Source organism: Mytilus edulis, chromosome 11, assembly GCF_963676685.1.
Source record: "Mytilus edulis chromosome 11, xbMytEdul2.2, whole genome shotgun sequence".
In the NCBI taxonomy this organism is placed as follows: domain Eukaryota; kingdom Metazoa; phylum Mollusca; class Bivalvia; order Mytilida; family Mytilidae; genus Mytilus; species Mytilus edulis.
This window is the reverse complement of record NC_092354.1, coordinates 15280239-15300520: the sequence shown is the minus strand read 5'-3', so window position 1 is coordinate 15300520 and position 20282 is coordinate 15280239. Positions and strand designations below refer to the sequence as shown.

The 20282-nt window shown below is 31.9% G+C and overlaps 1 protein-coding gene and 1 long non-coding RNA gene across 2 annotated transcripts in view; one reads left to right on the top strand and one right to left on the bottom strand.

Annotated features, from left to right (window-relative positions):
• Window positions 1–19651, top strand: part of LOC139494011 (uncharacterized) — a 51039-nt gene extending 31388 nt beyond the window's left edge. Inside the window, exons 14-23 of the mRNA XM_071282178.1 lie at window positions 540–807; window positions 2152–2483; window positions 3177–3318; window positions 4206–4381; window positions 5320–5401; window positions 11337–11419; window positions 13106–13232; window positions 17286–17446; window positions 18236–18323; window positions 19455–19651. Of these exons, the coding sequence (XP_071138279.1) occupies window positions 540–807; window positions 2152–2483; window positions 3177–3318; window positions 4206–4381; window positions 5320–5401; window positions 11337–11419; window positions 13106–13232; window positions 17286–17446; window positions 18236–18319 (1455 nt within the window). The 3' untranslated portion in view covers window positions 18320–18323; window positions 19455–19651. The remainder of the gene's footprint in view (window positions 1–539; window positions 808–2151; window positions 2484–3176; window positions 3319–4205; window positions 4382–5319; window positions 5402–11336; window positions 11420–13105; window positions 13233–17285; window positions 17447–18235; window positions 18324–19454) is intronic.
• LOC139495213 (uncharacterized) lies at window positions 6696–8393 on the bottom strand. Its single transcript, XR_011657290.1, has 3 exons — window positions 8150–8393; window positions 7506–7574; window positions 6696–6962 (listed from the first exon to the last, which is right to left on the bottom strand). It is a non-coding gene; the product is annotated as an uncharacterized lncRNA (long non-coding RNA).
• Window positions 19652–20282: the final 631 nt, after the last annotated feature.

Below are 20282 nucleotides of genomic sequence, written 5' to 3'. Positions count from 1 at the left end.
AAACAATTCCGGTCAGAAATCCGGGTGAAACGGGTAATGTTAGAAATTCCCGGGACCCGCCGGGTAAAGAAAAACTCCCGGGTGAGAGGTGAAAATAACGGGTGTCACCCGCAAAAAACGGGTGAGTTGACAGGTATGCATTGGGCAAACTAAAGATATAAACAAAACAAGTATACTCTCAGAAACTAAAAGATTGAGAAACCTTAGCTGAACAAAAAACTGAAATTGTATTTAGTAAATCAAATGCATACCATGCACACCTAAATATAATATGGTATATCAAAGGCATACTATAGTTGTTGATGCTAGTTTCTCCCTTATGATGGTAGAGTGCAAGACTCCTGCTTTTTTCTGATACCACTGTTTTAAATAAATATCACTAAAATAAACACTGCATTTATGAAATTTTCTATTTTACAATATATTTGGAAAGCACAATTAATTGTACAATGGCTATGAAATATATATGGTCTCCACATGGTTGCTTTTAACCAATCAAATTCTTAAAAATATATAGGTTAGGTAATATTTAAATTCAGGCTCCAGCTGAAATGTATGTAAAGTTAACAGAAGATGAGCTTTCCCTTCCATACAACACTCTCGACAGATGCTACCATTGGATGGAAGTAAGGTATAATCTGATTGGTCAACTTGGTGTCAAGATTTGTGGTGAGGATAAAAACAGGATCTGGACTACAACCTCATCAGGTGAATCTAACTTGATGATGGTAAGATTTGATGCTAAATTTGCAGAAGACAGGGATCCATGGCAAGGATTCAAAATAAGTGCCACAGCTTTTAACAAAGGTAAGAAGAAAATATGGATTCATTTCCATTTTCATTGGAATGAGTAAAAGTTGCATTTTGGGGGATATTTGATTTCATGGTTTGGCCAAATGCTGCAAATAGCCTTATAGAAAAGTCGTATATGGTCATTGAATTTTGTGGTTCACCTGTACCCATGAAATCCACAAAATTTGGTAACCAACAAATAATAATGAATCCACAGTATTTTAATAATGACCATATGGATGTTACAGCACCTTGAACTTTTTGATTATCAATAATCTTTACCATGTAAGATGTGTTTGTTTGTTGTCCTTGTTTTAAATGCTACTTGCAGCACTCTTTGCTTGTATTACCATGAAGAACTATTCAAATGCAACAACGTTTGTAACGTTCATTTTGATTGGATAACGTCACTTTTTTACATGGCATCAATTGACAATTGATGCTATGGGACGTACGCGCAAGCGCAGACGACATTTGACAGATTTTAATTACATGTTTTAACGTTGTTTTCTGTCAGTTTCATTAGAATGGAGATAACAATATTGTATTTTAAGCTCCGACGGCATCAATTGGGGAATTGATGGTCGCAAATACCCGTTTACTGTCTCCGCTAACACTTCACCAGTAATCTTAATTTGCGACCATCAAATCCCCAATTGATGCCGTCGGAGCTTAAAATACAATACAGTTATCTCCTAATTTGAAGTACAACAATTTTTACCATCACTGAGAACTGGTTAGAAAACTGGTTTACATGTATTATGAACTTATTGCATGTTGCATCTTTACCATGTTATAACGCCTTAAACTCTTTGCATATTAATCATCTTGACCGTTTCATAGCTTTAAGAATATCAATAAAAGAGGGACGAAAGATACCAAAGGGACAGTCAAACTCATAAATCTAAAACAAACTGACAACGCCATGGCTAAAAATGAAAAAGACAAACAGAAAAACAGAAAAACAATAGTACACATGACACAACATAGAAAATTAAAGAATAAACAACACAAACTCCACCAAAAACTAGGGTACCATGTACAATAACCTGTACCATGAAAGAACACTGACAAGAGTTTGAAAATATCCTGCACGGCCAAATGGATGACCAAGGTGACCAAATTTCTATACCCAAGTGACATGTAATTGTAGTTTATTATCTGTATCACTAGCCTTTATAACACTTGAGTTAACCCTGCATGTTAAGGGATGTTTGATTCATATCTTCATTGACTAGGATGGTCAATGGGTCCTCTCTGGACATTTGAATTGTCTCAACTTAAACATAATATAATTGTGTTAGCATTGACAAAGGCATGATGCCATATTGGTACATATTCTCATAATTCTATTTACAGATTCAACTCCGACAACTCTGCCAAGTGATTCAACTCCAACAACTCTACCGACAACACTACCAAGTGATTCAACTCCTACAACCCTACCAACAACTCTACCAACAACTCTGCTGACAACTCTACCAGGGGATTCAATTCCAACAACTGTACCAACAAAACTACCAACAACTCTACCAAGTGATTCAACTCCGACAACTCTACCAACAATTCTATCAAGTGATTCAACTCCGACAACTCTACCAAGTGAACCTTTGACCTGTACTTTTGAGCCTGGTTCAGATTGCTTTCTGATGAATGATCCAAATGCAAAACTTACATGGAAACAACAAAGAGTAAGTCAGAAAACTTTATTTTGTGAATAAATTATAAACCGTTTAATGTTTTTATGTTTTATGTTTTAATTTTTTTCAGAATCAAATGCATTGTGGGTAACATTTTCATAAGCTAACTCAAAAGTTTTGTGATTGGTTAATAGAATACACAACAATGGAATGGTGTTGTTTTATTTCTATTAAAATAAACCTTTAAAAAAAATACCCATAATCTTTTAGATTCTGAAACCTAATAGGTTGGTATGTCAGTTATGAGGACACAAAAAAATACATATTTTTGATATTTGAATTCAACTTTTTTAACTTTAATTTACAGTCTTTAGACCAGATTTTTATAAGTTTTGATATATCACATTGTATTGATTTCATTTAGTTTTGACAAAATAAGAGTTTATTGATTTTTATTTTTGAATTCATCTTTATTTAAACCTCATACTGTAACAGTCTTTAGACCAGATTTTAATAAGTTTTGATATTAATTACTAATTGTTAATGAGGTTCCTAAATTTTTGATAAATGAATTTGCCTTTTAATTTTTGTTATTTTTTTGCATTTTATTCTGGATCCTTTTTACCCATACAGACCCTCATAAATTGTATTTGATATCAACTAACATGTGTTTATGCCTTGACAGTTTTTGAAATATTTATTTTGACAAACATCAAAATAAATCTTTATATTCCATGATTTCAGTTTTCAACGCCTACACCAGGAACTGGACCCTACAGAGCAAAAGAGGGTCAATATTACTCATACATGGAATCTTCCCACCCAGCTGGTAGTACAGATCAAGAGCTCACTGCTACATTTATGATGAGAAATGAAATATCAGAAGGTATGCAAGTTTTGTGAAGTCTATAAACAATTGTCTTCTTCTTTGCCAAAGAGATGGAAGAATGAGTGTGAGAAATATAGAATCCACAACAAGAAGTGTATTATGATATTTCTCTATTCGAGACAGTTAGATTTTAAAATTTAAAGAAGGAGGCTAGAGGAGCTTTTTAAATAATTAAAATTTAACTGTTGAGAATCTGTTTCTCTTAAGATTTTTATCCTCTCTTTTCAAAGATTTTAGGAAAGTTGTGTACTTTTGATGTGACATCATCAGGCATGGTCGTTTTTTTTTCATGACGTTACAATAAGAAAATTCAGAAGAAAACAAGAAAATTTCAAATCTCAATTAAATTTCAACCAATCATTTGCTGAGAACAGATTTTTCATTAGTGAGGAGAACTATTTTTCTCACACTGGTCAGGAAATGTGAAAATAGCACAGAAATTAGAGAAAGGAGCTGTTACATTTGGGTAAAGAAAGGCATGTTCACTTTATGACCCTAATATTTCATAACTATATTATATTCTAGTTAAAACTAAAAACTTGATGGAATTTAAAATACATGTATAACAAGTTTAGTCTTGATTTCTTTTAAGTTTTCACCTTAACCAAAACAGGTCAATATTGATTTGTTTTCAATTTTCAATGTTTTCTTGATTTAAATCATTTTAGGTTGTATTATATATATTCAAGTTAGATTTGTTTATTATTTAAGTTAAAATATACATTATATGTGAAGACATCTTTCAGGGATTGTATTTTTTTAGTCAAATTATTTAATTTGGTGTTTCCAGCACAAATTTTGTACTCGTAGTACTGAGTAGAGTTTTATATTGGAGGACAAAGATCCCACTCTACACATTTCACAATTTTATTTTAATTTCACAGCCCAACCTAGGTGTTTGTCATTCTACTATAGTATGCATGGGGCGACAATGGGTTCGTTAGAAGTTTACCGGAAAGGGACAGGAATTCCAAAGGATCTTATCTTTATAAAAGAAGGAGAACAGGGAAACCAATGGAAGCTTGCCAAGATATCAATACAACCTGTTCCTGGTCTACAGGTGAGCAAGAAAGGGTAACAGTACAATACATTACTATTACCATCTTATGGGTAAGGGTAAAATTACAGTCATATTCATGTAGGTAGTGATTTCTATAGCTTATTAGGGGCCTCGGTGGCTGTGGTCTAAGTAGTAACTACTGTTATCACTAGCCAGTCAACACTGAGGGTGTGAGTTTGAACCCTGTCTTGAAGATGAACTTGACTCTAATCTTAATTGTCCAAGAATTATCAGTTTTCCTATCAGAGGTCTGTGGTTTTCTCCAGCTCCCTACACCAATAGAAACTTAATTGCCGACACAAAATAGCCCAAAAGCGGTGCTTAAAAGTGGCATTAAAACACCAAAAATCAAAATCAATCTATAGCTTATTACAAAGCATATGTTGTTGATTGTCACATTGTAGATATTATTAATTATACACAGCTGAGATGTGGTATGATTGCTGACGAAACAAATTAAATCTGACAGAGATCAGGCCTTGAAGTCATAAAACTTTAGAGTCAGTTTTTTGTACTCATATTAAAAAATCAACCAATCAAAATGTTTGATTTCATGTTTCGAGCATGATTTTTGTGCTCCAAGTACTGAGCAAAGTTTTATGACTTCAAGCCCAGGTGTGAGAGTAAAATAGTAGAATTGATTTTTGAGGAGGGTGGCAAGAGATATGGAAGATAGAATTTTTTTTTAGATCATGACAGAAGAAACACATGTATTTGATACTGAATAGTGTGTTGGTGTTGTTTTTTTTTAAATATAAAAAATGTATTTTCTATGTATTTTGACTCCAGTGTACATAAAATTTACACCTAAAATTTAAATTTTTAAATCAGATTTGGGGGAATTTTCTCATAAAAGCATTGACTTTTGTCATTTCTGCTTTGATTTGAAAGAAAACTTACTTTAATGTTAAGACTCACGTTCTTTCTTCAAATTTTAGGTATATATTGAAGCAGTTCGAGGGTCAACACATCTTAGTGATATTGGAATTGATGATGTCAGACTAACTCCTGGATACTGCAGTAAGTCAAATTTGTATTATAGAGGCCCCTCATGGGGGTGACCAAGTAATCACATAATCACAAATGTTTTGCCAGTATAATCACATAATCATTAAGTATTTTTTAAACAAGATTATATATATATATATATATATACAGTCGATTCCACTTAATTGCATACCGCTTAATAGCATAATTCGGTCAATTGCATAGTTTTCTCCTGCACAAAACCATTTCCCATTCATCTAATGTTAAATTGTCCGGTTATATGCATAGCTCTACAAGTGGCTTTCCGGTTTATTGCATAGAAAATTATTGCCGTCTAGATATGCTTAGTTAAAACTGACAAGATTTTTGACCAGAAACGGCAATTTTGTAAGTATATTTTTCTTGAATGCATTCTTATTTTTGTTATTATTTCATATTTACTTTTGTGTTATTTAAATAAAGTTTTAAAGCAGTTTCTTTCGTGTTTGTATTATGGAATTTGATTTAAAAATAAACCTCGATGTAAAGTTTCCCATGTTCTATTTTAAGCCTCAAGGTCATAAAAATGTCAAACAGATAATTGTTGTAAAAACACTGACCATTCTATCTCAAAGGGTGTTAATAATTGATTGGATTTAAACAATTGTCCATAGATTATTCATGGATTTCCTTTACTGATCTGTTCTATCGATGTTATTTGACTCTGTCATTTGGCATTTCCGATATAAGCATACTCCGCTTTATTGCATAATTTTGTCTGACAAATAGGCTATGCAAATAACCGGAATCAAATAATCAATAATACAGTCCTAGATTATCAAATATTCAAATAGTCATAAAAAATTTGATCTGGTTAAAAATACCTGTACGAAAAAATCCAGGCGTCTTTTACACGGATTCCAGGCGGATATTTTAGAGGGAATCCGTTTAAAGTCCACTTTTACACGAAGAATCTTTCTTACATGGATTCCAGGCGGGTTACGGGCGGAATAGAGCCGAAATATGCAAATTTATCCGCCTGTCTTAGGAGGAAAAATTTCCGTCTAATTAAAAGGAAAAATGTTTTTCTCAAAAATATATCCGCCTAAAGAGACAGAAAATATATCCGCCTAAAGAGACGGAAAATATATCTGCCTAATGAAACGGAAAATATATCCGCCTTCGAAAAAAAATCCGCCTTAGAATATGAAAAAAAATCCGCCTTAAGAATATGAAAAAATTCTGTCTTCAATGAAAGAATTTTTTCATTCCAAAGATTCAGGTTTTTACCACTGCCATGCCTTCTTGCGAAGAAAAACTAGGCCTTCATACAATAAAATGCAAAAAATGTTATCAAACTTGATCGAATTTATTTAAGCAACTACAAATTACTATACATGTATGTATAATTTTGACATTTTTAGTTCTTCACAATTTCTTCATTTTCAGTTATTAGTCATATTTTTAAGGGTTTTTCAGTGTTCTTTGAATATAAATTATTATCACAAGTTCCTGAATTTATTTCGTGCATAACTGATTTGCTCTGTAACAGCATCATTGATATGACCATCTTGCATGGATCTGTTGTGTTTTGTGCACCAAGCAGTAACATAACCTGAAAAAAAAGAGGACATAAATTAAAATTACCATGCACTATTGGTTTAACTAAAAGGAATTTGACAAATTTCTCTATGTTATACAGGTAAATTGTGAGCTTCCTAAGTAGGTGGGGTTTTCCTTCATTTTGACATATTGACATGAATTTACTATTTTTACCATATATCATTCAATATACATATTACAACAGAAACATCTAAAACTTGAAATTATAAGATTAAACTATGAAAAATAAGATGTTAAGCATGTTTTAAAGAGTAATTATATTTTAAGAAAAAAATCCTTGTAAAATCAAGGGCAGATAATTATAATGAATTTACTATGACCTGTTTTGGGGATTTTCTCAATAAAATAAGACCTGTGGGCTGTAACCCCTGTTTTCAATTTGCTAATTTTAAAGATATATATCATGTTTATATCAAAAAAATATTACAGATGGTTTTACAACTTTTGATTTTTTTCAAATTTGTTAAAAGTCCAATATGTGCAAAAGTTACTTAAAAAGCATTCATAAGGATTTCTTTCATATAAAACTACTTACTCCAAGTCTGATTGAATGTGTCCATTCTTCAGTCCTATCAGAAAACAATTTTCTTTTGTTTCACCAGTTCTGAAATATAAAAAAAAATTGTCTTATTACAATTAAACAAAATAATTATTACATATACTGTGCATGAAGTGTATAGGTTATTCTTTACTTTGATTAGTACATGTAGTATTGGTCTTTTATTTTACTTTAACATCATAGGCCCGCATTTACATGTCATAATGTTTGTCTTGCCATTTAAAAAAAAAAAAATCCATAATCATGATAATTGAGTACATATGTACTAAATTTTAAAAGATAACACTTTATGATTTTTCGGAATAGATGTCTATTATATATATTTAATTATTACAGTCATACAACAGATCTCCAATTTTGCCAAAACTTAACTATCAAATAATATCATATAAAAGAGATTGTCTTAAAGATATAAGTCTTGTGTCATACACAAATACCACAGTAATTATGAACATGATGTAATTATGCAAACATTGAATGGTCTTATATAGTTATTTTCTTGACCCTACATGGTACTTATATATATATATATATATATATGTCACAAGTTATTTGAAGGAAATAGCAGTTTCATAATATTCAAAAAGGTTGAAATACTTATATTCATAATTTCAACTTACCAGAAGATTCAATCCAAAATATATGAAAACATCAATCTTCACAAATCCAATAGTCATGTCATCAGAAGAATATATACATCTGCACTTTTTAATGTTAATAGAATACTTTGGTTCTTTTTAGTCCACAACTCTACATCCATGGTAAAATTCATATTTTGGTCAAGATAAATATTTAAGACATCTTTTCTTGTAATGTCTGCAAGTTCAAATTTTGAATCTGACCTGATTGTTGGGGTTATTTTGGGAGTTGTTTGATTCCTTGAAATGTTTCCCTATATAATCATTATACTATTAATTACCTAAATCTTAAATATTTGATTTATAATAATAAATAAATAATATTCACCAATTTTTATCTATTATTTTTATATTTTGGACTGTAGCAATTTAAGAGAAATGTACAAAGCAATGTGGTCTCCTTCATAAGGCCCCAACTCTTGAGTGTGTACATATCATTTCCTGTCCATTTCACAGAGGCAAATGGAAAACAGATGGGGGACCTACATAACATTTCTATCACTAACCATGGAAGTAATATTAGAAGGAATAACATCGTCGTCACTTCAAAGGTTTCATCTGCGTTACCGCCCATCTTTCAATAACTCGTTAATTGGTTCAATATCTGGCATGGAAGTTTATTCTCCGCATGTGATCGATCAAATCACTGACACTTATCGGTCATTTTCGTGTTCACGGAGAACTACGAACAGACAAGTTTTTGTCGAATATACATGCGAAGTAACCCGAATAGTCCATTCGTTACATTCCGTTGATGTACGCTGACGAAAAGAGTCATTCGTTCAATTTTTATTTTAGTCCAATTTTTCCCTATTTTTGGTTAGTTTGAACTTAAGGTAGATTCATGGTATACCGCCATCTTGGATTGAACAATCACAGTAAAAAATCGGTCTAGTTATTTGCCTAAATCTGCAAATTTGGAGACAGATTTGCAATTTGATGGTTAGACAGTTTAATAATATAAAGAAAACTTGGCAATTTATTGTATAATTCAAAATAATTAAACAAATATCATTTTATTTTGCTTTTTAAATCATTTTTTTCAAATGAGCTATTTAAGGGAAGATAACTCTTTTAGTAAAAAATTTATACTGGACAGATAGGGAATTTTTTTCTTTTTACTTGTAGCAAGAAAACAAGTTCGGTGACACCATTTTTTCTTCTTATTTTCTTAAAACATATTACAAAACCTATCTTTTTCACAATTTATTTCAAAATTCTATCTCATAGATTATTTTTTATGCACACAATTGTGTTTTTCCATTAACAATCTAACCAAATTTAGGCAATTTTCAACGACTCATAGCTTGAAAAATAGCACGGTAACCCCTACTTTTTATTATATTTTTGAAAAGAGCATATTAAAATCTTCATTCTGGCTAAGTATAAGAAAATTCTGTCTCAAAAAAGATTTACTTATGATCTACCTTAATAGTTAAAACCGACAGCTATCACATACGAAATTGGAGAACAAAGTTGTGTCATTTCAATTTTAAAATTTACAGACAATTAAAAAACCATTTCCGTATAAAGTTAAGAAGATGACTGTACAAAAAATACAATTTTAGCATTTTAGTTAAATTTTAGACCGTTTCCGTGTTAAACGAAAGTGGCCGCATTCGTGTTCATCCTTAATATTGAAACGAAAGTTGTATTTGATGATAATACATAACATATATAAAGGTTGAGGATGAACACGGATGTGGCCACTTTCATTTTTGACAAAAACCATCCGAAAAGTGACATTTTTCGGCATATTTGGTAGATTTTTCATATTTGAGCTTGAATCAGATAGTTTTTAATGACTTAATTCGTTAAAATCTTTCAAATAAACTAAATGAATCAAATGAGACAGGCACTTAAGTGTTTAAAAAGTTGTCAAAATCTTTCGTCAGATGAACCTGAAATTTGAGGCCAAAATCGGTCCTTACCGGACCTACTCCTTAGGCCATTAATTTTATTGTATGATTTGTTTAACACTTTTCATTGCAAACTAAACAATATATTTTTTTTCTGATTGTTGAAGGCTGTAAAATTGCCATTAACACAGCCTACATTCATTTCATTTAAACTCTGATGAATAGTTGTTACAATGGCAATCATGTTATATGTCATTATACTTATAATAGATTAAAGACAGTACGTGGACACTGTGATTTCTCTTCTGTGTGTCTTTCCTTTATCTGTCTGTCGGGTGATACATTAATGATTTTGATGAGCATTATAGGTAACTTTGAGAAAAATATCAAACAAAAATCAGACCAGACATGGCAGGGCTTTTAAAATATGAATTTTCTATCCCTCACAACAAAAAAAGACACTAAGCACAGATCTGAGAGTACTAACAGTTATTGACAACTACTTCAAAGCAATAACAACTGATAAACAAAGTTATGTATCTTAGACTGTTCATTATGATGTATATAGATATAGAAAGATGTGGTATGAGTGCTAATGAGACAACTCCTCATCCAAATAACAATTTATAAAAGTAAATCATTATAGGTCAATGTAAGGCCTTCAACACAAGCCTTGGCTCACACCAAACAAAAAGCTATAAAGGGCCCAAAATTTTAAATCAAATATACACCTTCAGAACTAATGGGCTAGTGGTTCTCTGTTCACCTTGAGGGTTGAACTATAGCCTGGTCAAACTAAAGACTTCAAAATTTGTATAACTTAAAGTTCCTTGTAGCATTTTTGATTGAGTAAGAGCAAAGCCTTGTCAGATTGAATACTTTTTACCAAAAAATTTCAATAATACTCACAAAATCCAAAAACTTGATATAATATATAAGCATTGCCTATTTTTATGCAAGTCAGTTCCTTAAGATTAACACTCATGTGGCCACAATTTCACATGCTAGTATTACCAATGTTATTTCAACTGATCGGATGGAGCTTAAATTTTAATTTGCATAAGGACAGTCAATTTGAAGATGTGTGTGATAAGGATGATTGCCGTTATAAAATGATTTCTAATCATCTATTAGTGTCATCAAAGGAATTTACACTACAATGACTGGACACTTCATCCATCATGTTCATTGATGAGTTTATCCTAAAACACCTATCTATAGATGGACTGGTTTATTGTGAGAAAACTGGTTAAACTCCGCCCAGTCAAGTGAAATAAATCAAGTAATACTTACCAATTTTTATATTTTAGACATAATTTGTACATTTGAGCCTGAGGATCCAGATTGTGTTTTTGATCTTTCCAAGGGAGACTACAACTGGGATATCAAACAGGTAAATACCATCCATATATGAGATATATCAGACAGGTTAATATCATGGTTGAGAAATATCGAACAGGTAAATACCATCCATATATGAGATATATCATACAGGTTAATATCATGTTTGAGATATATTGAACAGGTAAATGTCATGAGTCAGATATATCCCATAGGTAAATACCATGGTTGAAATATATTCAGACAGGCAAATACCATGGTTGAGATGTATCAAGGAGGTAAATACCATGGTTTAGATATATAAGACAGGCAAATACCATTGTTGAGAAATATCAAACAGGTAAATATCATGGTTGAGAAAATATCAATGGGGTAAAAACCATGGTTGAGATATATCCCATAGGTAAATACAATGGTTGAAATGTAATCAACAGGCAAATACCATAGTTGAAATATATCAGACTGGTAAATATCATCAACCTGAGTGCCTTTATGCCCAAGGAATGATATTGGTCAAGGGTGATACGGCATATGATAGGGATTTTGACATGTTTTATACGCTTTATCATATATTTCAGCAGGAGAGTATATATGAACTACTTTCTGATCTCTATCACCTGGGTAACCTTCAATTCTACTGTTGTCGTGTTTTAAAGTTTTTAAAAGAACTGCTCAATTATACTCACCCAAAGCACCTAGGTTACCTTGCTAACTGTTTTTTTTTTGTTTATTGTAGTTTTTTGTGTGTTTTGTATGGTATTTCATGGAGTTCTTTTTTATAGTTGCAATTTGTGTGCCAGAAGATATAATTGACATTTGTGATGTCACATGCCAAACAATGACGTTATTCAATAAATTGCATCACGCCGGAATGACTGTTCATATAGGACCCATTTTGAGGAAAAACAGATTTTATGTAAAAATGAAAAAAAAATAGTAGGGGTGTGATGAAGGGTATGATAAAGGGTGCACATCAAAGTTGCACGATATGGATTAAACCAGATAAAATTGAGAATGGAAATGCGGAATGTGTCATAGAGACAACAACCAGACCATAGAACAGACAACAGCAGGAGGTCACCAACAGGTCCGCAATGCAGCGAAAAATTTCCGCAGCCGGAGGCGTCCTTCAGCTGGCCCCTAAACAAATATATATACTAGTTCAGTGATAATGAACACCATACTAAACTTCAAATTGTACATAAGAAACTAAAAGTTAAAATAATACAAGACTTACAAAGGCAAAAGGCTCTTGACTTGTATACCTTTTTTCTACGCATTCACAATTTGTTTTGATCCGCCTTTATCGATGTTTTGACAACGCCTATTGTTGTATGACGTCAGAGAGTTAAATAACCACATGTGAAATTATCTGTTTTTATTTAACTGGGAAATCAATGTGTAATAATCATGCATAATCACCTTCAAGTTAAATGCCACTTCTATCAAACTCTTATAAGGCCAATTTTTTTCAGGTTGGTTACAGTCTGTGCCAAAAACTTTCAACTACAAGCCCTAATCAGAAATTTGAAACATTTTTGTACACATTTAAACAAAATTTCTAATTTTTCATTAGACCAAATCAGTTTTTACTAAAATTGTACATTGATAGGGCTAGAGGTGAAAGGCACAGACTTTGGTTACTAAGGTGACATTGATATGAAGGTTTGACTGTACCACATAATCATATTGTAAGTTTATTTATTGCATTCACTGCATATATTTATATTCATTTTAGGGGAAAACACTTTCAGCACATACAGGACCTTCAAGAGCACACAGTGGACAGTTTTATGCATACTTGGAAGCTAGTGATAGACCAATGGGTGGGACAGCTGTCATGTCATATAAAGTTCCACCAATGGGTATGCCTTTATTTTTAGAAACTGATGGATGGATAGATTAGTTTGTAATAAAATTCAGAATTGAAATGGAGAATGTGTCAAAGAGACAAAAAAGAGACCATAGAAAAGACAACAACAGAAGGTCACCAACTGGTCTTTAATGCAGCAAGAAACTCCAGCACCCAGAAGGGTCCTTCAGCTGGCCCAAAAACAAATCTACTAAGTTCAGTGATAATGGATGTCATAATAAGCTCCAAATTATACACAAGAAACTAAAAGTTAAAATAATACAATACTAACAAAGGCCAGAGATTACTGACTTGGGACAGGCGCAAAAATGAGGTTTGGTTAAACATGTTAATGAGATCTCAACCCTCCCCTATACCTCTAGCGAATTTTAGAAAAGTAAACGCATAATAATACGCACATTAAAATTCAGCTCAAGAGAAGTCTGAGTCCAATGTCAGAAGATGTAACAAAAGAAAATAAACAAAATGACAATAATACATAAATAGCAACAGACTAACTGACATTCCAGCTCCAGACCTCAATGAAATTGATTGAAAGATTATGTCTTCATCATATGAATATCATACACAATCCCTCCTTTTCAGGGTTTAGTATCATACCATCATAAAATATATGAGAAGAACATAACCTGTGTCATGCCAACAACTTGTTTTTAAATAAATGTGTTTAGTTCCAATGCAAAGACCCTATAAGTGAATCAATATCAAAGCCAAAATATGCAATCTTTAATGACCTGACAACAAAATACTCAATAACTCCAAAATAAAGTTTTGAATCATCAACAAAAAGTATACAGATCTTTAGATAAATATAACAAAGAAGTATGTAAAGTTTAAAGCAATAATCATAAATTGTTTTTGAGATACGGCACAACATGTAAAAAAAAAAAATACTCAAAAACTCAAAAATGAAATTTTGAATCATCACCAAAAAGTATACAGATCTTTAGATTAATTAAACAAAGACATGTGTAAAGTTTTAAGCAATAATCATAAATCGTTTATGAGATATGGTGCGACATGTAAAAAACCCCTCCCCCTTTTTTACAAAATACTCAATAACTCAAAAATAAAATTTTGAATCATCACCAAAAAGTATACAGATATTAAGATTAATATAACTAAGAAGTGTTTAAAGTTTTAAGCCATGATCAAGAATCATTTTTGAGATACGTTGCGACATGTGAAAAAAACACACCCCTGTTTTAGTTACAAAGTGCCGTAACTCAAAAAGTTTTAATCTTATTTTCACCAAAAAAATCATTTGACCATCATAAGAAACAACTATCTTAAGTTTCATGAAATTTGGATAAGTCGTTCTCAAGTTACGTTGCGACATGTTTACGCTGGACAGACAGACAGACAGACGGACAGACAGACAGACAGCCGGACGGACACCAGACATTTGTATACCATAATACATATAAAAAATCTTAACATAAATTTTGAAAACTTTTAACTAGTATTAGGAGTACTATCAAAAATAATGAGTTAATTAAAATAGACCTTGGCGAAATGAAAATGAAAAACAACACAAAACATTACAAAATGTTTTTGAGATTCAGCATTAACCATTCAATAAAAAATCAGGATTCATTTTAATATTGTGGCAGATAGTACAGGGGCTTTGTCTTGTGTAAAGATATTGTTGAGATTACCTATTGTACATGTCTATTGTCGACGTCGTATTGTCAGTGACCTGGCCTTGGACAGAAATACGTATTTGTATATTAAATGTTGTTGTAATATCGTTGCCTGAACTATCATCTATATTTATGGTGCTGTAACCAGGATCTCGTAAAATTGAAATCAGTCTGATTGGGGAACAGATTAGATGAAGCAAAAGAGAATTCCAATTTCGGCGAAGAAGTAATTACTACACTCAGAAAACTAGCGCAAAAACAAACGTTGTTTGAGAATTTAAACGAACAAATTCTGAAGTTAACAGAACCAGAAAATGTGGAAAATGAGATTATATATTCAGATAAATATTCAGCAAATCTTCGTTTCCATATCCACCGAATATTGCTAAATTTATGTTTTCATTTCACACGTTGTAGTAGAATACAATCTAGAAATAATTCAGAATTTGGAGTCTATTTGAATCAATAGTAAGGAAATCAAAGAAGATAATGCATACATTAAAGCCTATCTGGACAGTTTAATTCAGTTGGATACACATAAAAATAAAAATGTCGTTTGGTTACCATGGAAAGGAGACACTGATGAATTATCTACAAATCTAACCGTTAAGAAGAAAAATACAGAAAACGTCACGACAAGACTCATTTAAACCCCAGATATGTTGAAGCAATACGGACAAGTTAGTCAAGAACAGGAATGTTGGCAATTCATAGAAAAGATGAATAAAACAACAGAAACTTCAAGAAAACTACATTACATTATTGATCATGCAGTACAGAAGGAACAGAGCATCACCTCTAACAGAATTGTTTACGACTCCAGAAAAAGGCAAAGATGGAAATTTGGATGTCTTACGCCGTTACGTTAGTTTTATGGGACAAACGATAATAATGAACAATTCAGTAGTAAAAATTCATGAGAGACTTTAATTGAATTTAATAGCTAAATGTAATTTCCGTTTTTTTATATGATTTGCTCAGTATTACAAAGAAAACACAACACGAGAGACAGTTTCAAAGTATTATTATTTATTGATGGACAGTTATTTATCAGTGAAACGATTTATCAATGGAAAATTGAGATTTTTAGTAAATTGTGATAATTTTTACTTTTTCACGGCCCCAGTATGTTGAGATTATCGCGGGAACATAACGTTCCAATTATTGTACATGTCTATTGTCGACCTTGTATGTCAGTGATGTGGCCTTGGGCAGAAAAACTTACTTGTATATTAAATGTAATGACTGAACAGTTGTTGTAATATCGATGCCTGAACTATACTGAGCCAAAAAAGTTTAGCAACAAAAATGTGAAATTTTATTGTATTACAAAATCATAACAACATTTAATTTTAATATAACAAAATGGAATTATGACATGTCAGAAGCAAAATGATTGTTTATCACTCACATTCATTAGGATTTTCTTGGTATGGAGCGCAGGAGGGTCAAAATGTGGAAATGAGTATAGTGTTATTCAAAATCAATTTCTCAGTCATGCCCTAAGTGCACCAATGTAGGATTGGCAGTCACACCAGCAGCTGCCCTTATTCAATGCACTACTTTTGTGGTTGGAAAAAAACTTGTCACCTGTTGACGTAACGTGAAGGTAGCGCTCCTCCTTTGACGATAGTTTTTTTTGTCTACGAAATATCGACCTATCCTGTGCAGATGCAATTCATCCATATCCGTTTGTTAGTCTCTAAACTGTTGCCTTATGCACATTAAATCAAGCCACGATGTCAGCAAAACTCATTATGGCATCAACCATTCCAAGAGCTTTCTGACGGTCAGTTTCGGGGAGGCCAGGTTGACGCCACATGCAATTTTCCAAAGGTGTATGTGTTTTTCTTACTAATGGTCTGTTTCTGAATGTAAGTGAAAAGGAAATTTTTAATATCGTTTTAAAGGTACAGGTACAGAAGGTAAAACATCAATTACAGGTGCAAAGCTGACATGGCATGAAATAAATCACCAGGGAAAAAGTACGACTGTTTTAAAGTAACAGATAAAACTAAGGATTATATCAATGATGTTTAAAAAAAAAATTCCAGAAGCAACAACAAAAAAATTAAAAAATGTTGCTAAACTTTTTTGGCTCGGTATATTATCTATACATATGTTATATGAAGCTAGGCTATTCCATTACTGTATGGCACCACTATTGATTCTCTAGATAAAAAAAAAAATAATATGTGATATGATTTCCCATGAGACAACTCTCTACAAAAGACCAAATGACACAGAAATTAACAACTATAGGTCACTCCACGGCCTTCAACAATGAGCAAAGCCCATAGTAGTAGATATCATGAATGCTTAGGCTATTAGAATCATTTTAAAACCTAGAATTAACATATTTCAATAAAAAAAATGATAATGAGTATCTTTTACAATTTCAGCCAACAATGAGTATTGCCTGAGCTTTGCTTATAACATGAATGGAGGTAACATGGGAGAATTAACAGTACAAAATGGGGATGAAATATGGACCAAAAAAGGAAACCAGGGACATAGTTGGAAAGAAGCAAAAGTTACGATCCAAGCTGAGACAGGAGACCTTGTAAGTTAAAAATAGTTTCATGTTTTGTTTATAATTCTAGATCCTGATTCTGGTTTTTGGAGACTGAATCCCTGCTTTAAAACAACATGCATGGGAAATAAAAAGATCTGTATTTATGCTAATGAATCATATTTTGGCACACAAAATAAAATACCAAAGGTCAACATTATGTCATCAGTAAAAGGCAAGTAAATTTTCCATAAGCACTTTCATTCATTTTGAGGGGCTGAAATGTCCTTTTTCTGGACGTCAGGATTTGACCTTTTTTGCCAGAATTCAGGGTAGTCCTTTATTTGCGTGGAATTATTGAATTTACATCTATGGGGCTTATGGAATTCATGAATTATATTTTTGATTCTTGGAATAATTTTTTTTTTCTGGTATTCTTGATGACCATGCACCTCTTCTACTGCCATTTAGTGTTTGAAATTTTCACCTTTGATAGTGATAAAACAACACTGTGCAGTGAATTGTACATTTAAAATATTCTTTAAATTGTATCCAATCAGTGTGTTGCAAATAATTACTATAATAATGATATATACTCAGATATTATAGTTAAAAAATGACGTGTATGAGCATAACCATAACTATGATTTCTAAGAGAACTTTTTTTTATCAAATATTACACAAATGTATGAATCTGGCTTTTTTGAAAATATTTTCAACTGCAATAACTTTGAATTTTAAAATATAAACAAAATAAGTTTGCAAAATAAGTCACTTGAATGCTGTATGAATGATGGCTGTGACTGTTAGGTTTATGTCTAGTCTTTAATTCATTTACAGATTGAGATTGTTGCCACACTAGGATATGACTATACTAGTGACATAGCAGTAGATGATATAGTCATGAAGGAGGGAGACTGTTGATTATGTAAGTACTAGAGGTATCACACAAGGACATTTTAAATTGATATTTGTGAATTAAGCAGTTATTTTTTTTTATATTTTATTTATTTGAGTTAAAATGAAGATGCTAGTATTTAAAATAATCTCATTATTCAAACAATCATTGTTGGGGTTTAGTAAAATTCTTTGAAATATTATACCTCCTGGTGCTGGCGTTTCTTGCTGTGTTGAAGACCCATCAATTTTAATGACCTTCAACTATTTCTGCTCTTTGGGTGAGTTGGTGTCTCTTTGACCCAGTTTAAATCATGGAAATCGAATATCCCAACCGTCTGTACTTATTTTAATGTGTAGAAGAAAAATCTTAAACATATTGTTACATAACATCACCATATCATTTTGTCTTCTGAAATTTTCCAGAACTATTTTAGAATGAATGTACTCTTAAGGAAAGGTAACAAACAACAGTTTGCATACTGTCCTTTAGGTAGAGATATACCAAGCTATATTCTCAATTTGATTGTTTTGTTCAAGAAGAATCAATGTCTCCAAAATTAACCTCATTCAGTGTTAATTTTGGGGCCCTTTATAGCTTGTTGTGTTGAAGGCCGTACCTTGACCTATGCTGGTTTACTTTTATAAACTGTTATTTGGATAGAGAGTTGTCTCATTGGCACTAATACCACATCTTCCTATATCTAATTAAAGGATATAAATAAAAGGTTTTGGTGAAACTTTTGGATAGGAGTGAAGTGCACCCGCCCAAGTGGGGTTTGAACCCATACCCTCAGTATTAAATGGCTAGTGATTACAGTAGTAACTTCTTTATAGTCATTGAAAGCTAACAAATATATGTGCACCTCCTCAATGTACCCTCTTTCTAAGAGACATGTCTCTGCTCTTTCAAATTGGCCCACTTATTAAGAGGCTGTGTTAAGTCCAAATACCCATCTTTGAAAGAACTAGTATGCAATTTACCTACCAATTGTTTTGTTTTTATTATTATTACCTTACCCTGAACAATCATTAAACATTTGCTACTAAACTTTCTATAAATTTCTAGTACATGCATAAATCTATATTTTCTAATGAAGAACTCAAATTTACCATAGAGATCTTAAATGTTAGCTTTCTAAATGTTTATGTTTTTTTGCAGTTAGACTCCAGAGCTTATTGGAGAAGGAATGCACCTGTCTCAAATTGACCGTCTGTAGCAGACCCAGACTGTAGTTTCTAGTGCTATATTTGTTTATAGAATGTCTCAATATTTATTTTGTTATTCTTTATATCTGTTCTGTCAAAAATAAAAATGTTGTTTAAATGTTTGTTTTGCTTTAAATTATTCCAATTTTATTCAGCGATTGATTATCTACAAAAGCCAGGGAAATTGATGATCATGAACTTCAGTTACATGCACAACTAATTCTCAAAAGAAAAAAACATCATTAGTATAGTACCCTCAAAACCACCAAAAGATCAATAGTTGTGAGGGAGAAATCAAAAGGACCAAAAACAACTTCCATCTTTGCATTAACATTTTAAAATGGCACCAACTGTCTACTGCAGCAGACATGCATTTGGCAATTCACGACTCTTCAATCCTCAAATTTAAGATTTTTTTAAACCAAAAACCTTTTACCGCATCAATTGTTTTATAACTTCAGATTCAAAGAACTGAAAATACCTTTAATTGTTTTACTAGATTAATGAAAAAAGAACGGTTAAAAGCAATATTGAAGTTATGGGCAGATGATGTTTGGTCTGTTAGTCCACTAGTAGTGTTATCCCAGTAGATGGAAGTAGTTTTAATTAACTTTTCATCAGGATTGATGAAGAGAGGCTGAAAATGAAACACAAAATGTCCATGGATGGAAAATTTGTAGATAATTGATATAACTAGAGGCAAGTGATTTTCTTCATTTTGAAAGTAAAAATATCTCTATTGGGGAACGATTAAGAATGGATGTTGGCTGCTCAATTTCCA